Source organism: Benincasa hispida, chromosome 6 (assembly GCF_009727055.1).
Source record: "Benincasa hispida cultivar B227 chromosome 6, ASM972705v1, whole genome shotgun sequence".
NCBI classification, from domain to species: Eukaryota; Viridiplantae; Streptophyta; class Magnoliopsida; order Cucurbitales; family Cucurbitaceae; genus Benincasa; species Benincasa hispida.
In genome coordinates, this window is record NC_052354.1 from 7,974,927 (window position 1) to 7,999,555 (window position 24,629).

The window sequence follows — 24,629 nt, forward strand, 5'->3', positions numbered from 1 at the left end:
GTAGGACCCTACGAGATCTCATATTTTATTATTTAATAAAATATGATATGTTTTATTTGACACTTAGTAGCATTAAACCTACAAACCAATAAACTAACATCCAAGGTTATATATGTAGTTTAAACATGTATGTAGAGATATATAGGTGGATCATGTTTAAGTGATAACCTAAATGGTCTGTAATAGATTAATAAAACTGGATACCTTATCCAGGTGACACTATGAATATGACCCACTTTATAGATGTTACAATTGTTGTAAAGTGCTACAAATGATTTGATCACGATCATTCATGTGGAGACATGTGAGCAGTGGTATTATATACATAGGAGTTTGTATAAGACCGGACCACGAAATGACTAGTCTCATTATATAACGCCGTTCATAATTAAGACTTACATTTTACTTGGATGACCATATGTGACATGACCTGAATCTTGAGTGGGTTGTGAACTCCTGCCTATAAAGGTGGTCCTTTGATTTGTATGAGAGAGGGTGGTCAAATCGGCGACTCAATAAACCTACTATTTTGGAAATTCGTCTGATTGAGGAGCTAAGAACATACACAATACGGAATTCGCTCCTTCCCCGAGGTCGAGGTAAGTAGATTGGGCTTTAACAATGTGGCGTCACACCTTCTCCTAGCTCGAGAAGAGTTTGGTCATAGTTGGACTATGACTTATTGTTCATTAGAGGGATCAGTGGTACTTGAGTTAGATATAACTATAGGGGCAAAACGGTAATTTTGGCCTAGCTGTACTTACGAGTAATTTGTGAAGAGTCATTGCACTGTTGACTTGTTATATCTAATGGACACAAAAATATATTTATATTGCGAAGAGTACAGTTGTCGGTCTTTAGTGGAGTGCCCAACAGTTAATAGATATTGAATAATTAATTAATTATTCAAATACTATTCGAGATTCAAGCTACAAGTCCATTAGGTCCCCTCTGTAGCTCAACACGGATGAAATGAGAATCAATTTTGGATTAATTTGAATTGTTCAAATTAATTGAGGAAATTAATTATATGTGATATAATTAATTTATTTTATTTATGATATAATTACTATAATGTATATGATATATATTATAATATAAAGTTTATTTGAGAGGAAAATAAATATTTGAATATGATTCAAATATTAATTATATGAATTTAATTTATATAATTATATTTAATATAAATGTGATTATATTAAATACCATTGATGAGAGAAGTAAAACTATAGGTTATATTGTATATGTAAATATTAAACTATAGGCTATATGTTTTATGTCATGTAGCATATATATATAGTTTTATTTAAATTAAAATTATTATTTTTATTTTTATTTTAATTTGGAATTTAAAGAGGGATAAATAACTTCCTTCCCCTTAACTCTTTAACTAAGGTAGTGAGTGGATAGGGTCGTTGGAGTTTTTCTGGTATTCACAGTTTTTACACAGAAAAAAGTGGGGTGAAGTTTTTCTTTCAAAGAGAAAAGAAAAAAAAACTCCCAAGAATTCTTTTTTGCTCCTCTCAATCTCTTTCCTCTCAAAAATCATAGAACTTACAACTCATGTGATTTTCATCCCAGATAATACAAAAGGCTCCAATTGGTGGTGACTATTAGGGTTTCGAGTTCGTTGTAGTACGTGACCAATTCCGGAGAAAAGGAATTCCGTGAAAGAAAATTGTTCTTCAAAAAGTAAGGTTTTTTGAAACCCTAATATCTTTTTCTCTTTTCTCAATTTTTGGCATGCTGTAATTTACCCTTATCAATGCATAATCGTTTCTGTAAAATTTTGAATTCTGTAAAACAAAAATTGAGACGATTCACATTTTCGCTTAGGGCCTTCACAGGTTTCTTCAGTCGGAGTTCGGAGTTGAGTTGTCATCGGAGGTGGTTTCCAGAGCCCAGAGTTAGTTCTCGGAGTGTGACAGTGACCAATAGGTGGAGCCATTGAAAACATGGGAAGAAGGAATAGTTAGAGTGAGTTGGGATGAGTTAGTAAAATGTACCAACTCAACTTCACCAACATTTAAAGTCGGTAGACCAAACAATGAGTTGGTGTATTATACCAACTTAATTCAACTCATGTTAGTAAGCCAAATACTTTCTTATAGTCAAATTATAGGATCATTATGGAGGGGTGGTGGGCTTAGAATTTTTTTTCTAAGTACAAAGAATTTTTATAAGAAATCCAATGATTGTCTCAAAATACCATATTCCCCACTATTGATTGATTTAATGGAAAATCAAATAAGTCTCCTCTTAGTCATTATTCTACCAACCAATTAAATATGAAAGTTTGAGTTTGAGTAGAAAGAGATTTGAAGAGTTTTGATGTCACAAATGTAAATAAATAAGATTGTGATCGTATAGTATATTATTCTAAAAAAAATATAGGAACAATTGAAAATATAACAATTAGATTTAAAGTATTAATAAATATAACATAATGTAAAAAGAATTACAAATATAGCAAAATTTAGATAGTCTATCTGTGATAGCCCATATTGTTGGTAGGAGTCTATCAGTAGTAGACCATATTGCTTGCAAGAGTTTATAACAATAGAAGTCTATCGTTGATAGACTTACTATATTTTTATTTTTATTTTTTTATTTTTTTAATGAGGCTATACACTATACACTTTCTCAATTCAAAGAGGTGTGAACTATATAGCTAAGTAGATATCAACTTATGATATTCTAACTCTTTACAACAACATCGTTGATATTATGCTCATAAATTTGTAAAACCAAAATTATATTGGATTATAAATTATTAATACATCATATTAATAAATAAAAGGGAAAATATCAATGTATACTTCTAAATTTTAGTGGTTGTATCAATTTCAACATTGAGCTTAACATTCATACATGAATCATCATCTATCATGATACGTTTTATCAATGCTCAATAGCCGGGAACAATGACCCTTTTTTTCAAGCCTGACTTTTTTTATCCTATTCACACCACTTTGAATTGAGAAAGCATGTCAATTTCAAAGCACGTGAGACCAAAGTGACTTTTGAAGGAGACCCACCAGCTTAGGATCAGTTTGATCGATCCTCCAACTCCGATTCACGATTGGTACCTCAAAGAATTCCTCAATGCCTATCGTGGACGTTAAGGTGGCATATAGTACCAAGGACACTACTATAGTCATGACCCAAGCCAACCCTTAAGATAGATCGTTCATCCCTTTCCTTTCAAAAAGATTCTCTTGTAATATAAATAATGAAAGCTCTCGCGGTCGCATCTCTCCATGGAGGTAGGACTTGACTTGTAAAACCGACATTTAAAGAAGACCACGTATTCAAGGATTAATAGGTCGATGATTTTTAAAGGTAATCATAATGAATTGTCTAAATTGATTGGCTTATAAAAAATTTGGAGTTTAATGGACTCAAATTTTAAGTTTTGCATGGTATTTGTTGAGCAAAATCTAGAGGATGAGGTAAATTGTTATATTGATGAAATCTCAGAGTTTAAATTGATAAACCATCTTGGATTGACCTCGTGATAAATATGTAGCATGACCTTGACAAAGGGCTAAGAAGCCATGAGTTCAATCCATAATGGTCGTCTAACTAGGATTTAATATCCTATGAGTTTTTTTAACACCTAAATGTTGTAGAATCCGGTAGCTATCCCAAAATTGGCCTAGATACAATTATTAGTTAATGACTTTAACTCATACAATTACCAAAGTTTGAGGTATAAATTGATTTTTTTTTTTTTTCTAAATAAAATATGAACAACATATAGCCTTTAGAGTGCTTTTGAATTGCAGGTAGAAAAGATACTTTAATTCAAGCACAATTATTAAAAAAAAAAATAATCTTTAAAAAAGCACTATAAATTCAATTACACGATACACATGTGAACATTGTAAAACAAAAACCACATAATAATATAAGATGTCACACAAAAAGATATATGATTGATGTATTAACATATGCAAATTTAGAAATATAGTTAAATTAAACATGGTAAGGAAAAAGGTTTGGGGAAAGGAGTGGGGAAAGGAGTGGGGAAAGGCAAATTACAAACTATATAGAATTAATCCAAAAAGACATGCCATATGGTGGCAACACATGTAACACATTAATTTTATTAATAACATATTATATGTGGGATGGCCCAAACCAAAGAGGAAAAACAAAAGATATGGCAATGCTTCATTTTCAAAATAAGCCAAAATTCCAACTTCAATATAGCTGTATTCCTCTCCCCTATTTTTATTATCTTATATTATAAAAAAAAAAATTATTAAAAAGAAATTGTGATCAAAATAAATATATACCCAATCTCTCTAACCCCACCATTCACAACCTTTCTTTAAAATTTGAATTGGTATTATACTGTATGATTTGAAGTGTGTCTAGCTTTATTCTGCTTAAAGATGAACAAAAAGTGATGAAATTTTGGTCAGATCCAATTGATGGAGGCCATTAATTCAACTATCTATAAATATTTAAAGGTATATGCAATAATTCATGTTTTGTGTTTCTTATCTTTGTTGTGTGATGGTGTCCTATTTTGATTTTATTATTATTAGTAGTAGTATTATTGATCTTTTTAGTAAAGAAGAGAACAAAAAGATCCAAATAAAATTAAGATAGGTTCCTCCTACTCGTGATCTCTTGAACTTAGGTCCATAAATGTCCACGAGGCAGGATTGGGGTTCACTTTCATGTCCTTGTCTCTGTTACCCATTTCATTATCCATCCGGTCAAATTTTTCATTTAATTTTGTGGGGATCGAAGTAGGGATTCTCCGTTAGAAATTTTCTCCGTTTTGTTTTAAAAAAACCAATTAATTAAAAAACTGTTGTAAATTTTTGTTTAATTAAATAGTTAAATTTCTCATTAATTTTTATATGATTAATTTCACTTAGACAATTTGAATTTAAGAAGAAATTACTGCAATTTTATAAAAAAAAATAGTTAGTTTACCAACCAAATTATTAATATATATAATTTTAAAATATTTAATCTAAACATATCCACCATCTTCATCATTAAACAATAAAACTTAAAACTTAAATATAATAATAATAAAAAAAAAATTATTACAATAAATTAAAAAAGAGGCAAATGTTATGAGTGAAGGAAATCGAACTCGAAATTTCCATGAGTAGCACAAAATAGATCATTCCAAATTACAATCATGAATGAACATTACAAATTACAGTCGTAAACAAACATGAACTATCACATAAACAAGGAGAATGCTACGAACGTTTGTCGACTCGTCTCCATGCTCATTGCTCACGAACGCTCGAACACAGTAACCTCGAATGCTCCAACAACACGACCACAACACTGCACGAATACTTCGCACTTGATCTCAGCAATCGCCTCGGTCACGAACACCCCAGCAACACGAATGGCCTCCACAGAACTTCGACGGTGTCAAGTTGAGTATCTGTCTCTTATACACATCTAGATGTGTATAAGAGACAGGAGTATGGCACCACCAAGAAGGGTACCTTGGTATTCTCGGTGTAAGAATCCAAAGGATGGGCACTGTTTGGACTTGGTATGAGGCAGATGAAGGAGGAATGAATAATCGTGTACACGATTGGGCAAGTGGGAGAAGACAGAGACCTATCGTATAGGTCGATGCCCAGTCGTTTAGCAAAAGCTAAGCGATCGTCTAACAAAAGCTAAGCGATCGTTTAGCTCATCGCTTAGTACCGTGTCTGTTGCTTACAAAACACTACACGATTGTTTACTAAACCAAGCTGTCGCTTAGTAAATCAATATTTACTTGACAAGCTTCCGTGAGATGTTTTTCCAAGAGAAAAACTCAAAAAACACTTTTGTAGAACTTTTCAAAAACTTACTAAAATTAGGAAAACCATTTTCCTTTTATCTCATAATTACCATGAACCACCAATAACCTCCCACTCAATTGGTTATTAGAGAAAAAGATTAATTATCCAATAATTAATATTATTATAAATATAAATGATAACCAACTTATCATACTATATTTATAACCTATAGTTTTAATATTTAATATCACGAAACATATAAACTATAGCTATTTTTCTATTCCATGGTACTTAATATAAATCTCATTTACATCAATTCTCCATTAGATGTATCTCATACATCATACCGATTATATCATATATAATCGAATTACCTCTTGTCAATTTGAATATTTCAAATCAACAGCAAGAACTGATCCTCAACTGAATCCATTGAGCTACCAAGGAGATCTTATGGACCTGTAGCTCGAAGCTCCAACGGTACGTGAATAACTGACTAAACTCTTTAGTCACGGGATCCACCATCCGTTAACTGCCAAGCACTCCACTAAAGACCGACAGTTGAACTCTCCTCACCACAGATATATTATATGTTCATCTTAACCAATAAGAAGTGCAACAACCCTTCACATATCACTCGTAAGTACAACTGGGCCAATAACTGTTATGCCTCTGTAGTTACATCTAACTCCTTAAATACCACTGATCCCTCTAATGAACATAAGTCATAGTCATACTATGACTGAGTCCTCTCTTCCAAAGAGAAGTTGTGGCCACTATGTTCAAGCCCCGGAATCAGCCCTTAAGAAAGCAATCTGTCTACTTATCCTTGCTTCGGGAAAGGAGTGAATTCCATCTTGTGGATTTAGTTCCTAGCTCTTATATCAGATAAGTCCCCAAAAAGGTAAGCATGTTGAGTTGACAATCTGACCACTTTCACCCATACTAATAAAAAGATCTCCTTCAAAGGTAGGAGTAGAGATGTCCAATTTCCCCACGGGGACGAGGATTCCCCGATTAGGTGAGGAATGAGAGAAAAAATCCCCGTGAGCTAAATGGGGATGGGGACGGGAAGTGCATTCCCCGTCCTCACCCCATTCCCCGTCCCTGTTCGATTAGCTTTTACATATTTATTTAGTATAGTTAACTAATGTTATGTTATTATTATTATATAAATATTACATTTAAATTCAAATTTGATTATTTATTGGGAAAGATAATGAATATGTTTAAATGCAGATTATATAGGTGAATAATTTGATTTATATTTATTTTTTTCTACAAAAAAAAAATTAATTAGTTTTTTAGGCCAAATTTAAGTAATTATTTTTAAATTCAAAATGTCATGTAAAAACTAACTATAATAAACAATTTAGTGATAAAGTTAATTATTTAATTAAAAATTTGCTCGCATTAGTGATTTAAATTAATTGGTTTTTTACAAAAAAAAAGAGGTAACGGAAAAAAATTTCCCGCGGGAAACCCGATCCCTGGAATTCCCCGCGGGAATCCCTGCCTCGATCTCTTGTGGAATTTCTCAGGGATGGGGAATGAAATGGGGAGCGGGGATGGGATGGGGAATGGCATCCCCGGCCCGCCTCGCCCCTGGACATCTCTAGGTAGGAGTTCCCAAAACACTCAGGATTGAGGTCGTGTCACCTATGGTCGTTTAGGTGAGATGTAAGTCTCTAGTATCAACGACGTTATATACAGAGTCTAGTCATCTATGGTCTAGTCTTATACAAACTCTTGGTATCGGACACCCCCGCTCGCACGTCTCAACATGATGGTCAGGATCTACCATCTGTAGTAGTTTACAACGCTTGCAAACTTCTACAAAGCGACTCTTATCCATAGTGTCACCAGGATCAAGTATCCACCTTAATCTTTATACTACAAACCTATTTAGTTTATCACTTTAAGGCATGATCCACTTGTATATCAACATATACATGCTTAAGTTCATATAAGATAACCAATGAGTTTTGTTTATTAGATATGAGTAAATGTCAGAATTAAATAACAATTATTTTATTCATCAAACAATGTGTATCTTTACAAAACAACGAGACTTCGGGAGAATTGAGACACCAATCCCAACAATGAGGACTTGCATTCCAAGTCCATATTTAGCTAACCGAGTTTTTTTTTCCTCACACCTTCCCTCATTTCCCTCATAAATAGGAATTTTCGCGATCGTTTCCTCACGGGAAAAATTGACATCTCTACTTAAATGAATGGTCTTCTAGCCAAATTTCATTCCATGTGCATCATCTTGCATGAACATCAAAGGGTATGTACAACAATATTAGAATCTCTCAAGATGTCAAGAAAACTTTAAATAAACTTTGCCTACACTTAATATAATATAAAATAAAATAAAATTTTAAGATCATGTTCACGGTAGATAATCAAAGAGTCATACTTAGTCCATAAAAGATAAAATTCCACATTGATAACAAGATTTATTCCATAAAAAATTGCTTCAAAAATCAAAGTGTAATACCTCAAGCTCAAAATTCGAAATTTGGACTTAGCACATAATAGTCTCGACATTTTCATGAGACCTAGCAATGTCATTGTTGCTCGTCTTGAACTGCTTCAAAGAGTAAAGACTATCCCCACAAACCAACACAGCCACACAGGTCATTTTAGTATGTTTTGTCCTTACTCACATGCTTCTTAGGAAAATTCTCAATAGGTTATCCAACTTAGATTTGTCCCAAGCTAAGTGAGTACATAAGCTATGAGGGTAGTAACTTTCAATTCTTTTATGTTTTTCTTAACCATACTTTCATTCAAATATGATCTCGGTCCATTCATGTCTCACTCCTAAATTTGAGTTGTTACATGCCCACCAACTTTCATTTGAATCATCTATGAACCACATCTTACTCGGATAGGTTCTGTTCTGATACCATCTGTAATGCCCCAAACCATCATCCTTGCTTGTCTCGAATGCTTCTAATAGTGAAGACTATCTCACGCAAACTAACACGAGTCATTTCAACATGCTTTGTTGTCACTCATATGCTTTCTAGGAAAATTCCCAAGAGATCACTCAACATAGAATTGTTCCAAGCTAAGTATGCTTAACTTTAGAGTTCCTATATATGATTGAGCCACCAAAAAGAAAGGTGCACCTCGTTGGTATATGTAGTAACTTTTAATTCCTTTAAACCCTTCTTAATCATATTTTCATATCCTTAATTAGGATTTCTCTCATTTAGATGTGATCTTGGTTTATTAGTGTTCATCCTCCTAAACTAGGGCCATTATATTGGGAAATTGTAAAGAATAGCACGTTTAGGTTTTACCTTACAAAACTATCATACTTTTTAAAAACTCGTAAAAATAGTTTTTATCGGTCCATCTCAGGCGGGATCAACCACCAAGAATTAGTTATAAAATCAATTATTTTTCTAATTTATCGATTGTTTTTGGTCTTCTCGGTAAATTTCGCTTGATTACACACTGAGATTTGCTATTTTTTTTATGTGATCTTCCAAAATCTTGTACCAAATCTTATATTATTTTTAAATTTTCTCCAAATTCGGTTATGTTTACTGAATATTATTTCAAATTATTACATAATTTTTCAAATCTTTAGCATAATTTATGTTTTCACAATTATATGAATTTCCAAAATTCCAAATGAGTTTTCCAATTATCAAAATAGATTTTTAAAATTGATTCAACATTTTTAAATTTTGAGAAATATCAAAATTTTCTAAAAATTGGGTAAGATTTAGGATATATATAGAATCTTGATGTTAATCTTGCTCAAGATTCTATTGAGAAAGTTCAAATATATGAATTTTAGTGTTAATTATGCCCGATATTTCACCGAGAAAGCTCAAATATATATAGAATCTCGGTGTTATTTTGTCCGAGATTAACATCGAGATGCACATAATATATGGCGAGATGTACCGAGAAAGCCCCAAACAATTGATTAGTTTGAAAGAGTTGATTTTTTTAATTAAAATTTCATAGTTGATCTCGTCCGAGATGGACTGAAAAAAAATCATTTTTATGAATTTTCAAAAAATATGCTAATTTTGTTGGATAAAAATTCAAACGGTCATTTCTAACCATTTTCCCATTATATTTTGATATCTCTTTCTCTCTCCTTCTTTGTTTGTTTGTTTTTCTTTTCTAGTTTTAACATGAATACTCTTTATATTCAAAGTTTAATTAATTATCTTTGTATACGAGTTTAAAATTGACCTTTTAGTTTTAAAGTTTAAAAATTCTACCTAGTTGTGCACCTTATATTCTCTATAATAATAGAAAGCGATCGCAACTTTTTTCTATATTAAGTTTATAAGAAATATATATACTTATGTTTATATGTTGCATAAATAATAATTAATCGCATCTAATTTTTTAATTAATAAAAAACAAGAAAAAGTATTAAATATTAAATATTTTATTTATTTAAATAAATTACACACAAATTAATCAAAGATAGACTAACATTTTGAGTCCAATACTCTTTTAAAGACGACACAACTTTTGTTTTTAGTACAAAAAATATATAACGAATCTTTTTTTAACATATTCGTTAAGAAATTTATTGTTTATCTTATTTATTTTTGTTGAAACATACATCGATAATTAATTTTTTTCGTTTGGACAAAAATAACAAAATTTATAAAGGTATCTAGGCCACCTCATCAAAATAAAAATTTGATTAATAATCAAGTCAAAAAGTTTTAAAAAAACACTCGTTTAAGAATTAAATTCTCTTTTAAAAAACCTATACTTGTACCTTTGTTATTAAGTTGCCTTTAACCTAAACTTTATTAAATATATTCTAATAACAAATTTTAAAATTTTAAAATGACAACTTTTCAATAGCTAATTATAAAAATTAATTAGACATTTTTAACTTAATAATAATAACTTTGGGGGAAGGAATTTTGAAAGAATATTAGAACATTTTCTCCCTTCACTATTTCCAACCCATTTTGAAAGAGAATTTTCCATCCACAATCCAATCTCATATTTTTTTTTCCATCCCAAGTAATAAAGAATATTCTTTCCATCAATAAACTATTAGAGATACTTTTCTTAAACTCATTTGATGAAATATCTTTGAAATGCTTCCTTAGGGAAATTTCTTGTCCCTATGTTTAAAAAGTTCCTGATTTAATTTTATTCTATAATTTAAAAAAAAAATATATATATCATACTTTTAGCCAATGAAAAAATCATACTAGATGTAGTTGGATTGACTAGATTATTTTTTTTTTTTTAAAAAAATCATTTTCATTCTAACACCTTTGATAAAGATCGCTTAAAAATAAAAACACTCGTATTTGACAACTTTTTTTTTCAAAAATGTTTTTATTCAAGTCTGTTTCATTTGTTATATACTAAAAATGTTTTCATTAAGTTCAAATTACTATAAGGACGACTATTATGAATTCATAATTTTTAATAATTGTGTGGTCGTCGTCGGAGTTAGTGATGAGGGCTGGAGTTGGTCGTTAGTGATGGTGGGTAGAGTTGGCAATCAATGGTGGTCGGAGGTTGACATCAGTGGAGGTCATTGGAGATGATTGTCAGAAGTACACTAAAGTAGCTTGCTGATGGTAGCCACAAGAGCATTGTGAAAGTGAGGTAGAGAACTAGTGAGAAATTAATCATTAAACACTCAAGAATCATTTTTCTAAGAGATGATTCCACGTGTTTCTCTCGAACTAACTTATTTCGTAAATTTGTTTTTTCAAAAAACTATTTTGAGTGATTGTAAAAGGCTCCAAATTTTTTTTTTTAAATGATTTGTTTTCAAAATTAAACACTTAAAAAATTAAACCAAACACATTCTTATTAATAACCACATATCTGGTTATTTAAAGATATTGTCTATATGTCAACTCAAACCTAATTCAATTACTTTACACATATATTCTCAGATATACGATGTTGTTGAATTACAAAATATATATATATATATATATCGATGTCATTTTATAAGATAATTCACGTTGGATATGTATCCATTACTAACAAACACAGATATATGTATATTATTGTTTAAAACGTACAATATTTAAAAAATGATTTAATACATTTTCTAATCCAAAATGATTGTATATTTATACATCGATATTGTTGGAAAATTCGCAAAATCATATATCTCTATTTAATTATATTCTACTGTTTTAATCTAACTGGTGTACATTGTTTTTTATATGTAACTTAAATAGTTAAATAGATCATTATAAAATTATTGCTATTTGATTATCACATAGTTAGGTAGAAGATTATGTTTTTCATTTAATTAAGATAATTTAACTTTTACAAATTTTCAATTCAAATAATTTAATTATATAGAAAAAAAAAACAAATTATTTAAAAAAAAAAAGAGATGCCCAAAATAAAGTTTAAAAAAATACACGCCCACCTTAATTTGGTTTAACAAATCAAATTGGAAAGCAACATTAAGAATATATTTTTTTTAAAAAAAATATTTCAAAAGAACATTAAGAATAGAATTAAAGCAAACAAACAAGTATGTTGAGTTTTTTTTAATTACTTTATTTTATGTTATATTTGGAAATAATGCAATTCACTACCATTTGCTCAACTTTTTAGTGAGCATCTTTGAATATTTGTAAGTAGTTGGAAGCACAACCATTTTAATTATAATAAAAGGAATTTGGCCTAATTGATTAAGATGCATTGAAAAATATAAAAGAAAGAGATGATGTAAATTAAAAGAAATGAAAAAAATAAATACTCGTCCCTAGGCTTTGGTCTAATTTCTATTTAATCCCTAGGTTTCAAAATATTACACATTTAGTCATCAAATTTTGAGTTTGGTTTCAATTTAGTCCATAAGTTCGACATGCGACAATTTTACCCTTAACATTTGAGTTTTGCTTTAATTCTCTACGTTTTAAGATTTACACTTTTAACCTCGATTATTCACCAAAGTTATTTGTCTTTAGTATTAATTTATGTTAATAAATTGAAAATCCTTAAATAAATTATAATTAATTAAATTTCACTATTCTTTATGGCTTAAAATTAAATTTAACATTTTATTTCATAATTTTTTATTAATTAATAAAAATTGACATCAAGATTGAGAGTGAGTATTCAATAAAAAAATTGAGATTAAAAATGTAAAATCTTGAAACTTAGGGACCAAATTGAAACAAATCTCAAATCTCAAATCTCAAGGGTAAAATTATAACATTTTGAAACTTTGAGATTAAATTGAAACATAACTCAAAATTAAATTACCAAATATGTATTATCTAAAAATGTAGAGATCAAATAGAAATCAGATAAAAAAATCTAGGGATAAAAATGTATTTTTGTTGCTTTAAAAAAAAAGAAGATCTTTCACCAAATTTTAATTATAATAATTAAATGAGTGTTAGCATATGCAATGGAACTTTCTAGGAAATTGAAACAATTTCTAAACCAACTTATCTTTTTCAATTATTCAATTTCTAGGGTTTGGAGAGTTTATTTAATATTTTATTATCATTATTTTAATCATCCGTGCACAAATTAATACTCTAAACAAACGGAATTAATGAAGATAAAAGAAAGACGAGGCTCTCTCCAATTGCATTAATGACTTGATTAATTTAATATAATCTTTGGGGAAGATAAGTATAGAAGTAGGAGATTTTCAAAATATAGAAAAAAATTATCTACACAAAATGAAAAGTTTTAATATTTTCTTAATAGATACCGATAGAGGCTATAAAAGTCTATCACAAGTTTATCATTGATCTTATGTGATAGATGTTAATAAAAATCTATTAGTGTTTATCCGTATATTCTTTTTAGTTATTTCTGTAAATAGTTTAACAATTTTTCTATCTATGAAAATTTTACTATGGACATTCATGATATAGTTCAATTAATTTTTTTAAAAATTATTTATGATGGGAAAGATTCAAACCTATAAATAAAAAGGATATCTTAACTAGTTGAATTATGTTCGACTCAATGAAGTTAAACTAAATTAAGAATTTGTAATGAAATATTTTAACAAATTAATTGATTTGATTCAAATTAAGACCAAACTAACGTGAGTCCAAATGAAAATAGCATAATAGTATCTCTATTGAGGTTGAAATCCCTACCTCATTTATTATACTAAAAAATAATTAAAATTCAACTTGTCGAGTCAACATCACAAATAAACTAAATCAATGTGATCTTTTAAAATCAATATTTACCTCACCATTCAATTTATTCATAACTCAATCAATTTAAACTTAGACATGTACCTTTAATTAAGAGATAAAGAAGTTTGAATTTCTCACAATATGTTAAACTAAAAAAAAAAAAAAAAAAAATCTAATTGAGTCAATTTGAATTTGTTGGATTCAAATAAATGAAAATTGTATGTGTTAATAGGTTCAGCTAAAATAACACAATTGTATCATAGTTTGAATCTACAATTAATTGTATCATAGTTTGAATCTACAATTAATTGTATCATAATTAATGGGTTTAGAGTTTAGAAAAAAAATTCATAATATAAAATGAAATTGAGTTGCTAATCTTAATTTAACATATGAAGATAATTAAATATAATTTTTACATATTAACATTTTACTTTTTTTTTTGAAAAAACAATTTAAATGGATGATCCGAGTAATCTAACCCAACAAAAATATTTCTTGATTAGGCTTGATTGAATTTATTATTCAATAAGAATTAATTGGATTGGAGAAACTTTGATAAGCGCCCACAATGCTTGATTTATGCAAAGCTAGAGGTCCTTCTAGTATTCTTGCAACACTCACGAATAAAGCTAACTTAAAGAATGATTCCAACTAAGAGCTTAGCTAGAAGGACGGACAACCCTTAGATCGAACTTAAAATATACGGTAATCATTCCTAGATCCTAAAACAATTCAGTCCAGAATTAACTTGATCAAGACAAATCCAATAAACCTATTTTATCATCAAATCTAAAGCAATATTTGGAAAAGAAGATTACACCAAAGAAATTGAATAAACATAAAGTTTTTAATATCATTAATATGAGTTTTGAAGAACATTATAAATTATTTTAAAGGCCAAAAGAACGTTTAAATGTCCAAGAATTCATTAATCATTAAAAAGCAACTAAATAAAAATTGTAGAAAATAAGACACAAAACTAAAAATGTAGAAATGCTCCAAAGAGTCTTAAATATCTCCTCTGAAAGATGGCAAACTTGATTTGCACATTTGATAGAGGTTGACATAAAAAATTCCAATCCAATGCACACTTGAGAGCTCATCCACAATTTCTGTATAGTTTTTTTTTGTTCTTCGTGTCATCTTTCAAAGTATACAACTTTTCTATTGCCATTTTCACTCCATTCTCTTCAATATCCATTAAACTAATATTATACATCAATTTGGGCTCGAAACTCTCTGTGTCTTTTGGTGAATTAGTTAACCTTTGAAGATGTAGTGTGAAAATCTCTTGAATATTATTTGCTTTCCTTATAATAGCTCATTTAGCTACATGTAATAGTTCAACAGGTAAATTTATATCAAATTCATAATTTGAAAAATTGAATTGAATCTAAAAAATGTTCCAACCAATTCACGAACAGCCAAGTTTTATGTTTTGAAATTTTTTGATTAGTACACTCACAGAAAAGGAAAAAAGGAAAAAAAACTAGCCGGCCCGGCCCAATAATTCTAAAAGGCCTGGCCCAACTCGCCAAGATCCTGAACCCGGACAATTTTTATTTTTATTTTGATTTCTTTTGAACACCACCTTTCCTTCTCTGTTGAATCATAGAAACGACGACTTTTTCCTCGACCTCCAGTCTCCGGCGAGATTTCAAGACTCTTCAACTTGACCGAATTTCTGAGATTTCACTATTCATTCTTCATCGCCTTCTTCCGCCGCTGCTTTTTTGTGCCTTTTTCATTTTCTCTTCCAGGTACACTCTTCTAGTTTTGATCTGGATTATTGGGATTCAATTCATGCTTTTAATGGCTTCCGTCGCTGATTATATGGGAGTCCGTTAGATTATTATGTATATTCATTCTACCTCTGATTGAAGGAAACAAGAATTCGTATATAGCGAGTAATTGTTTTCATTGGATTGAAATGAATCATTTAGGATTGAAGTTCTTGTTAGGTTTAGTCGAAAAAAATAAGAAAAATCCTACCCCATTTCTCTCCTTCGATCTCTTCTCTGTCTCATTCTTCCTCCCTCTTGCCCAGACCACGAACAGATCTGAGACCCACGTCCACAGCCATGGACGCACGAACGTTCGGCTCTCTACGAGTTGAGTAAATAGTTGAAGTTTAGTTGGTTTTAATGACTCCTGTTTTAATTAAGTATGAAAATTTAGTATACTCCCTAATTTAGGCTGAAATTTGGGGTCATTACATTGACAATCATGTGAAAATTATATAATTTTTATCTTCCTCTTGATGTCTTTTTAATGTATTTGATTATTGATTTCAAAGGTGGCTTGATTTACTTGAAATTTGAAGACTGCATTCCTGATATTCGTTGTCATGGCATCTAGACGGAATGTTCGCTACCGCTCCCTTGCCACTGATGATAACGATCTTGATTCAGAGGGAAGTCCATATGATCCTCGCTTTTACTATACACCAAAAGCTTTTGACAAGATCCCCTGGAAATCCATCGCTCTTGCTATCTTCCTGTTAGTTCTTGGAATATTACTTCTCTTTCTATCATATTTCGTATTAACCGGTCACATGGCAGGAGAGAAATCACAAGCTTATGGTCTTTTAGCTTTGGGGTTTCTTACATTCCTCCCAGGTATTGATGAAATTTTCTGTTTCGTAATTTCTCAAATGCATTTCTTTGTCATTTATTTTCATTGTAGGCAAAATGTATTCATTTCGCTTTTGTTTGTTTTTGAAATTATTACATACGATATGCCCTTGGTGTTCCAACATGAGCTTGAGGTGGTTCAAATTCCCATATAAAGACCTGGTGTATTAGGCATCTCTATTGACCTGTATTGATGATGGTAATGATTTGGTTTTAACAGTCAAAGAAGAAGATGTATTCCACTGGCTTCATGGTCACGTTTAATAATGATAGAATATAGAAAGAGGGAAATTCGGGCCAAAGGAATTATGCATACACTCCAATTGGCAAAGTCGATGGTTGGAGGAGATTTTACTAAAAATTATGATTAGTCCTTTAGTGGGAAGCTTGATAGATGATCAGTCCTTTAGTAGGAAGCTTGATAGTTGAAAGTATATTATATTTCCACAATGAAAGTCTGTGTCAAGAAAATTTCTAACATAGGGACCACTGTTAATTTTATTTTGGTTCATACATCTCATGAACTGTGGTACTTGCTTCTCCCATCCTGTCTAGGTCTTGGACATTCTAGTTCCTACAATTGTGATCCTTATTTTTTTTTTCTTCTTTTTCTTTACATAATGCCAAATGTATCTAGAAATCTAAAAAGGAGTGTAAATCAAAGTTTTGTTATCATTCAATAATCAGTAGAAGTGCCGTCCAAGAAGTTTGATAATCAGAGCAACTTTTGCTTTGTTGATGCAGGCTTTTATGAGACTAGGATTGCATATTATGCATGGAGAGGAGCCAATGGATATCGCTTTGCATCCATTCCCGATTACTAAGGCGTTCCTATCTCAATGGTGCATCTTGTCCCATCTCTCTTTCAATGTAAAACTGTCATATAAAGTCAGAAAAATGGTTTGTACAGAATTACGTCTCTCTGAGATTGTAACGTATTGGTCCTTTGTTTCTCATTCATAGGTTGTGTAGAGTTAGAAAAATGAACATGATGTAGTTTTTTAATTCATTAACTTGACAAGTCTTGTAGCTAAATGCAAAACTCTCATGTCGATGCAAAAACTTTATGTAGAATTTGAAGTTTCTCTGTAGTACATTGTGTAGAAGAAAACATTGTTTCGTAACTAGAGACTAGACTAATCTTTAGTTGCAGCTGCTGATGCTTTTGTGGATCTCAAAAGCTTGACTGGCTATGCGAAAGGAAGCTTTAACCTTTTTCTTGAGTGATAGAAAGATTTTTTAGAAAGATTTTTTTTTTGGACAGATTTAAATTTTTGATTCATGAAATTTGAATTTGGTTGCATCTCAGTCCTTGACTTTTCAAACTCGATATTAACTCCTGAAGTTTGAGTTTAGTAGCATTTTAGTCTGTACCGTCAATTTTCTAGTTATTCTATTAAGGTTTTAAAAAGCCCTCAGGTGTAGGTTTGGCGTCTCGCCTTGAAAATGTGAGACTCACAAAATAATGCTGTCCTTCAAGCACATGCTTTTTGTGAAGCCCCAAGGGTCGAAGCGTTGGGCCTTGGGGCTTTTTATTACTTTTAAAAAATAGTAATAATTAAGGGCTTTCCCTCTTTATTAACTAAAAAAATAAAATTTACTAAGTTTAAATGCAATTCCCCCCTCCCCCTCCATTTTTCTACTTCAACTATACTTTCTCTTCTTAATGTAGTACTTATATATATATAGTGTGCCCCACATTGCGCCTTGCGCTTAAGTCCTAGAAGACTTGTGCTTTTCCGTGCCTTTAGCTTTAAAGAACATTGGCTATTGGTCATATTATTGTGTTCCTATTTGAGCACAAGCAAAAAAGCCAGTTGTGGATTGAAGAATTGTATTGTTCTATAGCATATTCTTGTTTTAGCAATGGACAAATTAAAAGTTTTGTTCACCTTGTCTTCAAATGGCTTGAAGGGGGATATCCCTATAATCTCTCATACTTGTATTAACGCTGATGGGAAGGCCAAAGCAAAGAACAATAATTCTTTGATTACACAAGGAGCCAAACCAAGGATTTATTTTATTTCATTTTAGAATCCTTATCTGCGTATTAACATCTTTTTGCACCAATTTGATTCAATTATGTTAGAAGATAGTATAGTCTATCTTTGGTATGTGAACATTCTTTGCTTACAGAAGAAGGGGATGTTAATTTAATATTTCAATGTAAGTGTGTGAACATAGGCTTCGAGTTGCTTTCTTGTGTCTTATTAAGTCAATTCCTTGCTTTTATTTTATCAAAGGTTTTTAAGTAGGGAAAATAAATTACATATTGGAAAAAAAAAAAAAACTCAGAACAAAGATCCCCCCTTTATATGTTTTTCAAGTTTTGTTTATTCAATGTTTTGAGATGATGCTTATTATCAATGTAACACAGAAAAAGACTGAAAATTAAGATGAAAATAACTTTCTGGTGGATAAAATATGAATTTAACAATACATCCCAATTGTTCTTCTCCATCAATCTGTAGATAGATCTATATGGTTAATTGTCAAATTATGAGTATATATATTTTAGACCTCAGCTTTTTATCTGGACAAAAAGAAAAAGGGGGAAAGAAATGGTCCCAAAACCCAATTTTTCTTTCAGGGTTTCTTGTTGATGATGGTGAAGGCAAAGAACTCAGTTAACAAAGCAAATGGGTGGAAGATCTAATGAACTCCAAATGGACAAGTCAACTTCACTGCTTGAAAAAGACTCAATTTCTGGTGAACAACTTTCTTCTTTATCTTCATCCATCGTCTTCACATACTCTTCTTCTAATTCTTCTTCTTCGTCTTCTTCTTCTTCTTCTTCTTCTTCAACCTTCTCCTCATCTGATCTTCTTCTGTCACATGCTTTTCTCAAGCTTGTTATCAGCTCAGAGTTTGTTCTTCCTCTCCCATTTTCACTTCCTTTCCCAAGCTTCAATTTTAAGCACTCTGGTATCCCATTAAATGCATACAGAGAAGCTGAAATCTTCCTCTCATATTTCATCCTTTTCATAGCTTCTCTTAGCATTGAGGATTGCTCATCTTCACTCCCTTCTCCTCCTTCCATTGCCTCACCAATCTCCTCTGCTATCTCAAATGGAGAGTAGTAACATGGTGGCCCAATGTCATCCAGGAAATGAAAATCCAAAACATTTGATTCTTCTTCGTCTTCTTGGACTATTTCATTTATTTCATCTCCCCCATTTGAGTATTTCATCTGAGTCATTCCCATCCACTTGCTGCTCTCCATTTCCCCACTATCAGATTCATCTTTCTCTGTCAAACATGACTCAAAACTTCTACTGATTTCTTCAATATTGGGATTAGTGGTGAAAACTTCTTGGTCATTGAGCAAATCACTTAGAACTCTGTCTGTGAAACATGTTGTTGTTGTTGGTGTTATTGTTGCTAACTCTTCTCTGTTTTGATGTTCATTTGAGTGTAGCATCCTCTCTTGAATTGGCTGATGTTTTTGTTCTTGCTGATTGTTTGGAAGATTATTGATGGAGGAGTTGTTTCTTGCATTAAGCCTTTGGATAAGCAAATTGGTTATCTTTGAAGGAAGGGCAGGTGATGAAGATGATAAAGGGGAGCAAGGCCAGAAGTTTGTTCTCGTGTTCGAACCACGGAGTAAACAAGCTGCCTCATCGTAAGCTCTAGCTGCTTCCTCTGCTGTGTCAAATGTCCCTAACCAGACTCTAATCTTTTGTATAGTGTCCTTGATCTCCGCCACCCATCGGCCCGATGGTCGTTGACGAACGCCAACAAATCGCTTTCGGGCCCTCCGAGCACCTCCGCCTAGTGCTGCTGCTGTTGCTGCCGCTTCCTTCACCATCTCATCCCAAGCCATAGCTCCTCCTTCACTTGAGCTCTTGTCTTCCACTACTTCAACAACCTTTCTCTTTCTTGCCATTTGGTTTGATTTTTGTGTTGGTTAATTGTCCTTCACTTCAAAAAGTTTGGATTGCTTGACTTCAGCTTGAGTTGGTTTAAGTGCATATTTATAAGGGAAGGGAAAGAAGAGAAGTATTATGGTGTGAGTAGGGAATTGAAATGGTCTTACATTAACTTTTGGTCTTACATTTTTGTTGTTTTTAAAATTGGCTTCATCTTGAAAAGCCACATGGCAGTGGAATCCAAAGTGCAAATTAAGTTCAAACCAAGTGAATTATATGACTCATTCAAAAAGGATTGTTTCTTTATAAGCTTAATTAATTTCTTACTTCACTCCAAATTAAACCAATTTTAATCATTAATTTTAAGTACTATTTCTTTATTTGTACTTGGAGAGAAGAAAGATCTTTTTAGCATCTAGAAGGCATAACTTTGAAATTATCATTTCAAAGAAAGAGATTATAATTAGTAACTCTATACTTTGTGCTTGTATTGTATTATTATTATGAGCTAAACTAGTTGGGTAACCTATGTAATAATGAATAAATAAAATACTTTGTTCTAATTTTGTCTTGATAGAGTTGGAGACTCTAGCACCTTTTACTATTTTGCATTGGCTAGTTATAGTTAAAGATGTAAGATGAGATTAAATTAGATTTTCTTTTTCGTTTATACCAATGTGATCAATATAATTTTAAATTGGTTTCACTAAATATTTATACTTAATTAAATATTATCAATAGTGTGAGTGTCGTTGATAAACAAAAGTAGGTTATTAGCGACGTATACTATGGAAACTATGTAAAACCTATTTAATTGTAAAGACATAAATGGTAAAACATTTCACGAGTAGAAATTCTTATTTATCCTACAAATTGATGCTACCATTAGAATGACTAAACAATAATTACCATGTACTTATTTCATTCAGGTCGAATGTTCAAATTCTAAATTCCACATTTGTTATACAAAAAGAAAAGCTTATAACATTTGATTCATTTTCGTTTATACCATGTGAAATTTACAATTGACTAAAATCTTATATTTAGATTCCATGGACATGTGTGGGTGTTAAAATTCTAATTTTAGGTGGCTAGCGTTCTAAGTTCATACTTTTATTTAGATCAACTACATAAAGAGTAGAAGATTCAAACTCTTGACTTCTTCAACCTTTAAATTTTGTGCCTCATGGATAAAATCACACCTAAGATGTGTATTATGATATCATTTAATTTCATATAATATGAATTAACACAACATTGTTGTAGGACTAAAATAAATGAAAATGAATCATCATGAGTTGGCCTATTAGTCAATCAAAGATAATGAGTTCAATAAATGTTTTAGAGTGAATGAGTTCAATCTATAGTGGCCATCTATCTAAGATTTAATATTCTATGAATTTCTTCGATATCCAAATGTTGTAAAATCAGATAATTTGTCTTATAACATTAGTTGAGATGTGTACAAGCTACCATAAACTAACGAATACAAAAAAAAAAAAAAAAAAACTCTTATTTTACCTTGGTTTAAATAATACTTTGGTCCCTATACTTTGGGTCTTAGTTCATTTTGGTCCCAATACTTTGAAAATTTTATTTCGGTTCCTATACTTTCAACTTTGGTTTATTTTGGTTATTGTACTTTCAAAATGTTCATTTTGGTTATTGTACTTTCAACTTCGGTTCATTTTGGTATTTCAACTTTAAAAAAATGTCCATTTTAATTTCTAAAAAATGAAATGAAAATGAAAATAAAGAGACTAAGATGGTCACTTTTGCAAAGTATAAGGACCAAAATGAACATTTTAATACTATTGGGATCAAAATGGGACTAAAATGAACATTTTGATACTATAGGAACCAAAATAAATCAAATTTAAAAGTATAAGGATTAAAATAAATAAAAACTCAAAATATAGAGATTAAAGTAATATTTAAATTTTTTATATTTATATAAGAATATAATTTACGTGTCATTATCAAGATGGAAGTGACATCCAAAACCTTTACTTTGGATGATTAACCATATAAATTTTAAAATTTTAAAAAAGACCATATGGCTCTCTAATAATTTGTGTTTTGGGCATGAACGTCAAACGAAAGCGATTTATCCAATGTATAAATATCATATCATATACCAAAATATTAGTATTTATAAAAGCTTGTCCAATTTCAGCCCACAAATGGTGACACCATAAATTTAATTTCAAACTTTATAGTTATTCAATCATTGGATTTTATCTTATTTAATTAAATTAGGCTACGTCACCCTAAAAAGATCAAGATGTTGACAATTTTTTATTTCTATTTTTTTAAAAAACAATAATGCTATTTTAATTTTGAGCAACAAACACGAACAAAAAGTCAAAATCTTTGGTACTGTTTTTCGTTTATTACCCTCGATTTTAAAAATCAAGACAATCAAGTAAGACAACAACCTAATAATAAACCCACAAAGAAAAAAGAAAGAAAAAATAAAAAAAATAAAAAAATACAAAATCTTGTTTACAAATAGTTTTTTTTGGTATTAAATAAATTAAACCTTGCTTTGATTGATTAGATTATATTTAAACAGTTAAAGAGTGGAAACAAAAACCACATTTTGGCGTTTTGTCAAGTTCACTTTTCATATATTATCATTGAATATTTTTTATATACAAATTGATTTTAAATTTTATATTGTCAATTTAAAGAGGAAAATAAGAAAAATCTAAGAGGAAAAGTTATATGCTCGCACAAAAATAGAAAAAATCTCAATAGGTTAGTCTATAAAAACAGTTCTTAGAAGAAAAATACACCAAAACAACCATAATTTTTTTTTTGGCAAATATTAATTCAAACTTCTAAAATTTTTAGGGTTACTTAAACTAATTATTGTATCAATTCAAACTTTGAACTTTCTTAAATGCATGTATCTATTTAATTATACAAATTTTTCGATTTCGTTCAACGCTAATATAGTATGAAACTTATATTTTGAGTCAATTAAAGTTTTAAATTTTCATACGCTTTAAACCATTATGATTATATTTGAAAACCATATATGCATTAATTCTCAAACGTGTGTAGACTTCTTGAAATATCGATTTTACATAATAGATGATTAAAGTATATGCATGGACAATTTTAAAAGAAAATTAGATTTATTTATGAAAGTTTAAGAGTTTAATTTATACAATTATAAGTTTTATATGAGATTTTTCCAAATAAAACGTAATGAAAGGTGACAATTACAAAAGATCATGGTTCAAATTGATACAATTATTAATCTAGAGTTTAAATTGATACAATTCCTATGGTTATAAATTGATATAAATTAATATTTTTTTTCCAACAAATGGGAGTGAGAGATTCAAACATGTAACCTCTTGATTGAGAAACATGCAACTTGATATTCGGTTGGTCAAAACCAAAGATGAAAATATCCGTGGATTTGTCTGATATATCTACCTGTGTATCCATGAATAAAAAGGTTTGACATAGATATTAAATATCTACGAATATCTCCAAAATCTTTTATAAAAATATTTAGAAAACATAAAAAATATTATTTATTTAGTTAAATAACTTAATTTTGAAGTAAAGACAACTAAATTATTAATCTAAATAAATTTTTATAAATTTCGTGACTATTTTTCACCATCAATACTTTATCGACATATCTGTAAAATTGAATGTCGATATCAATATCAACATCGATAGTTTAACCCTAAATCAAAACAACCTCAGATTAATACAATAAAATGCCACGAGATATACATTTACAACATCGATTTAACGAGAATTGTAGTAATGGTTTATTGATAAACTCATGGTCTAGGAAAAATTAGAAGAACCATTTCATTAAAACACATTGTTCACAAAAAATAGTTTAAAAGCAACAAAGTAAGAATTAAAAAGAAAGGACATGAAAACAATGAAATGGGAGAGAGATTTGATGGCTTATAGGAAATCTAGGGGAAGTGAAGTGAAGAGATGTTTCATTAAATTGACAAAAGAAAAAACAAAGTTAGATTACATTGTTTCAAAATAAAAATATTTGTCTCCGTTTTCTTAAGTTATGTCGATCACACCCTCAATTTTTACCTTGAAATTAACCAAAATCCACAATGTAAGAGAGATTTGGCTTTACCTTTTATTTTGTTTAATTTTATGAGTTTGAATCAATCAACACAAGCCTATTTA

The 24,629-nt window shown here is 30.3% G+C and overlaps 2 protein-coding genes across 2 annotated transcripts; one reads left to right on the forward strand and one right to left on the reverse strand.

The window, feature by feature from the left end:
* Positions 1 to 15,533: 15,533 nt before the first annotated feature.
* Positions 15,534 to 17,666, forward strand: LOC120079374 (transmembrane protein 230). The gene is made up of 3 exons (XM_039033534.1): positions 15,534 to 15,702; positions 16,239 to 16,560; positions 17,320 to 17,666. Exons 2-3 carry the CDS (start codon positions 16,290 to 16,292, stop codon positions 17,397 to 17,399), a joined length of 351 nt encoding a protein of 116 aa, XP_038889462.1. The 5' UTR covers positions 15,534 to 15,702; positions 16,239 to 16,289; the 3' UTR covers positions 17,400 to 17,666.
* A 167-nt stretch (positions 17,667 to 17,833) lies between these two features.
* Positions 17,834 to 20,936, reverse strand: LOC120079372 (ethylene-responsive transcription factor ERN1-like). The gene has a single exon (XM_039033533.1). The coding sequence runs from the start codon at positions 20,459 to 20,461 to the stop codon at positions 19,199 to 19,201; it is 1,263 nt and encodes a 420-aa protein (XP_038889461.1). The 5' UTR covers positions 20,462 to 20,936; the 3' UTR covers positions 17,834 to 19,198.
* Positions 20,937 to 24,629: the final 3,693 nt, after the last annotated feature.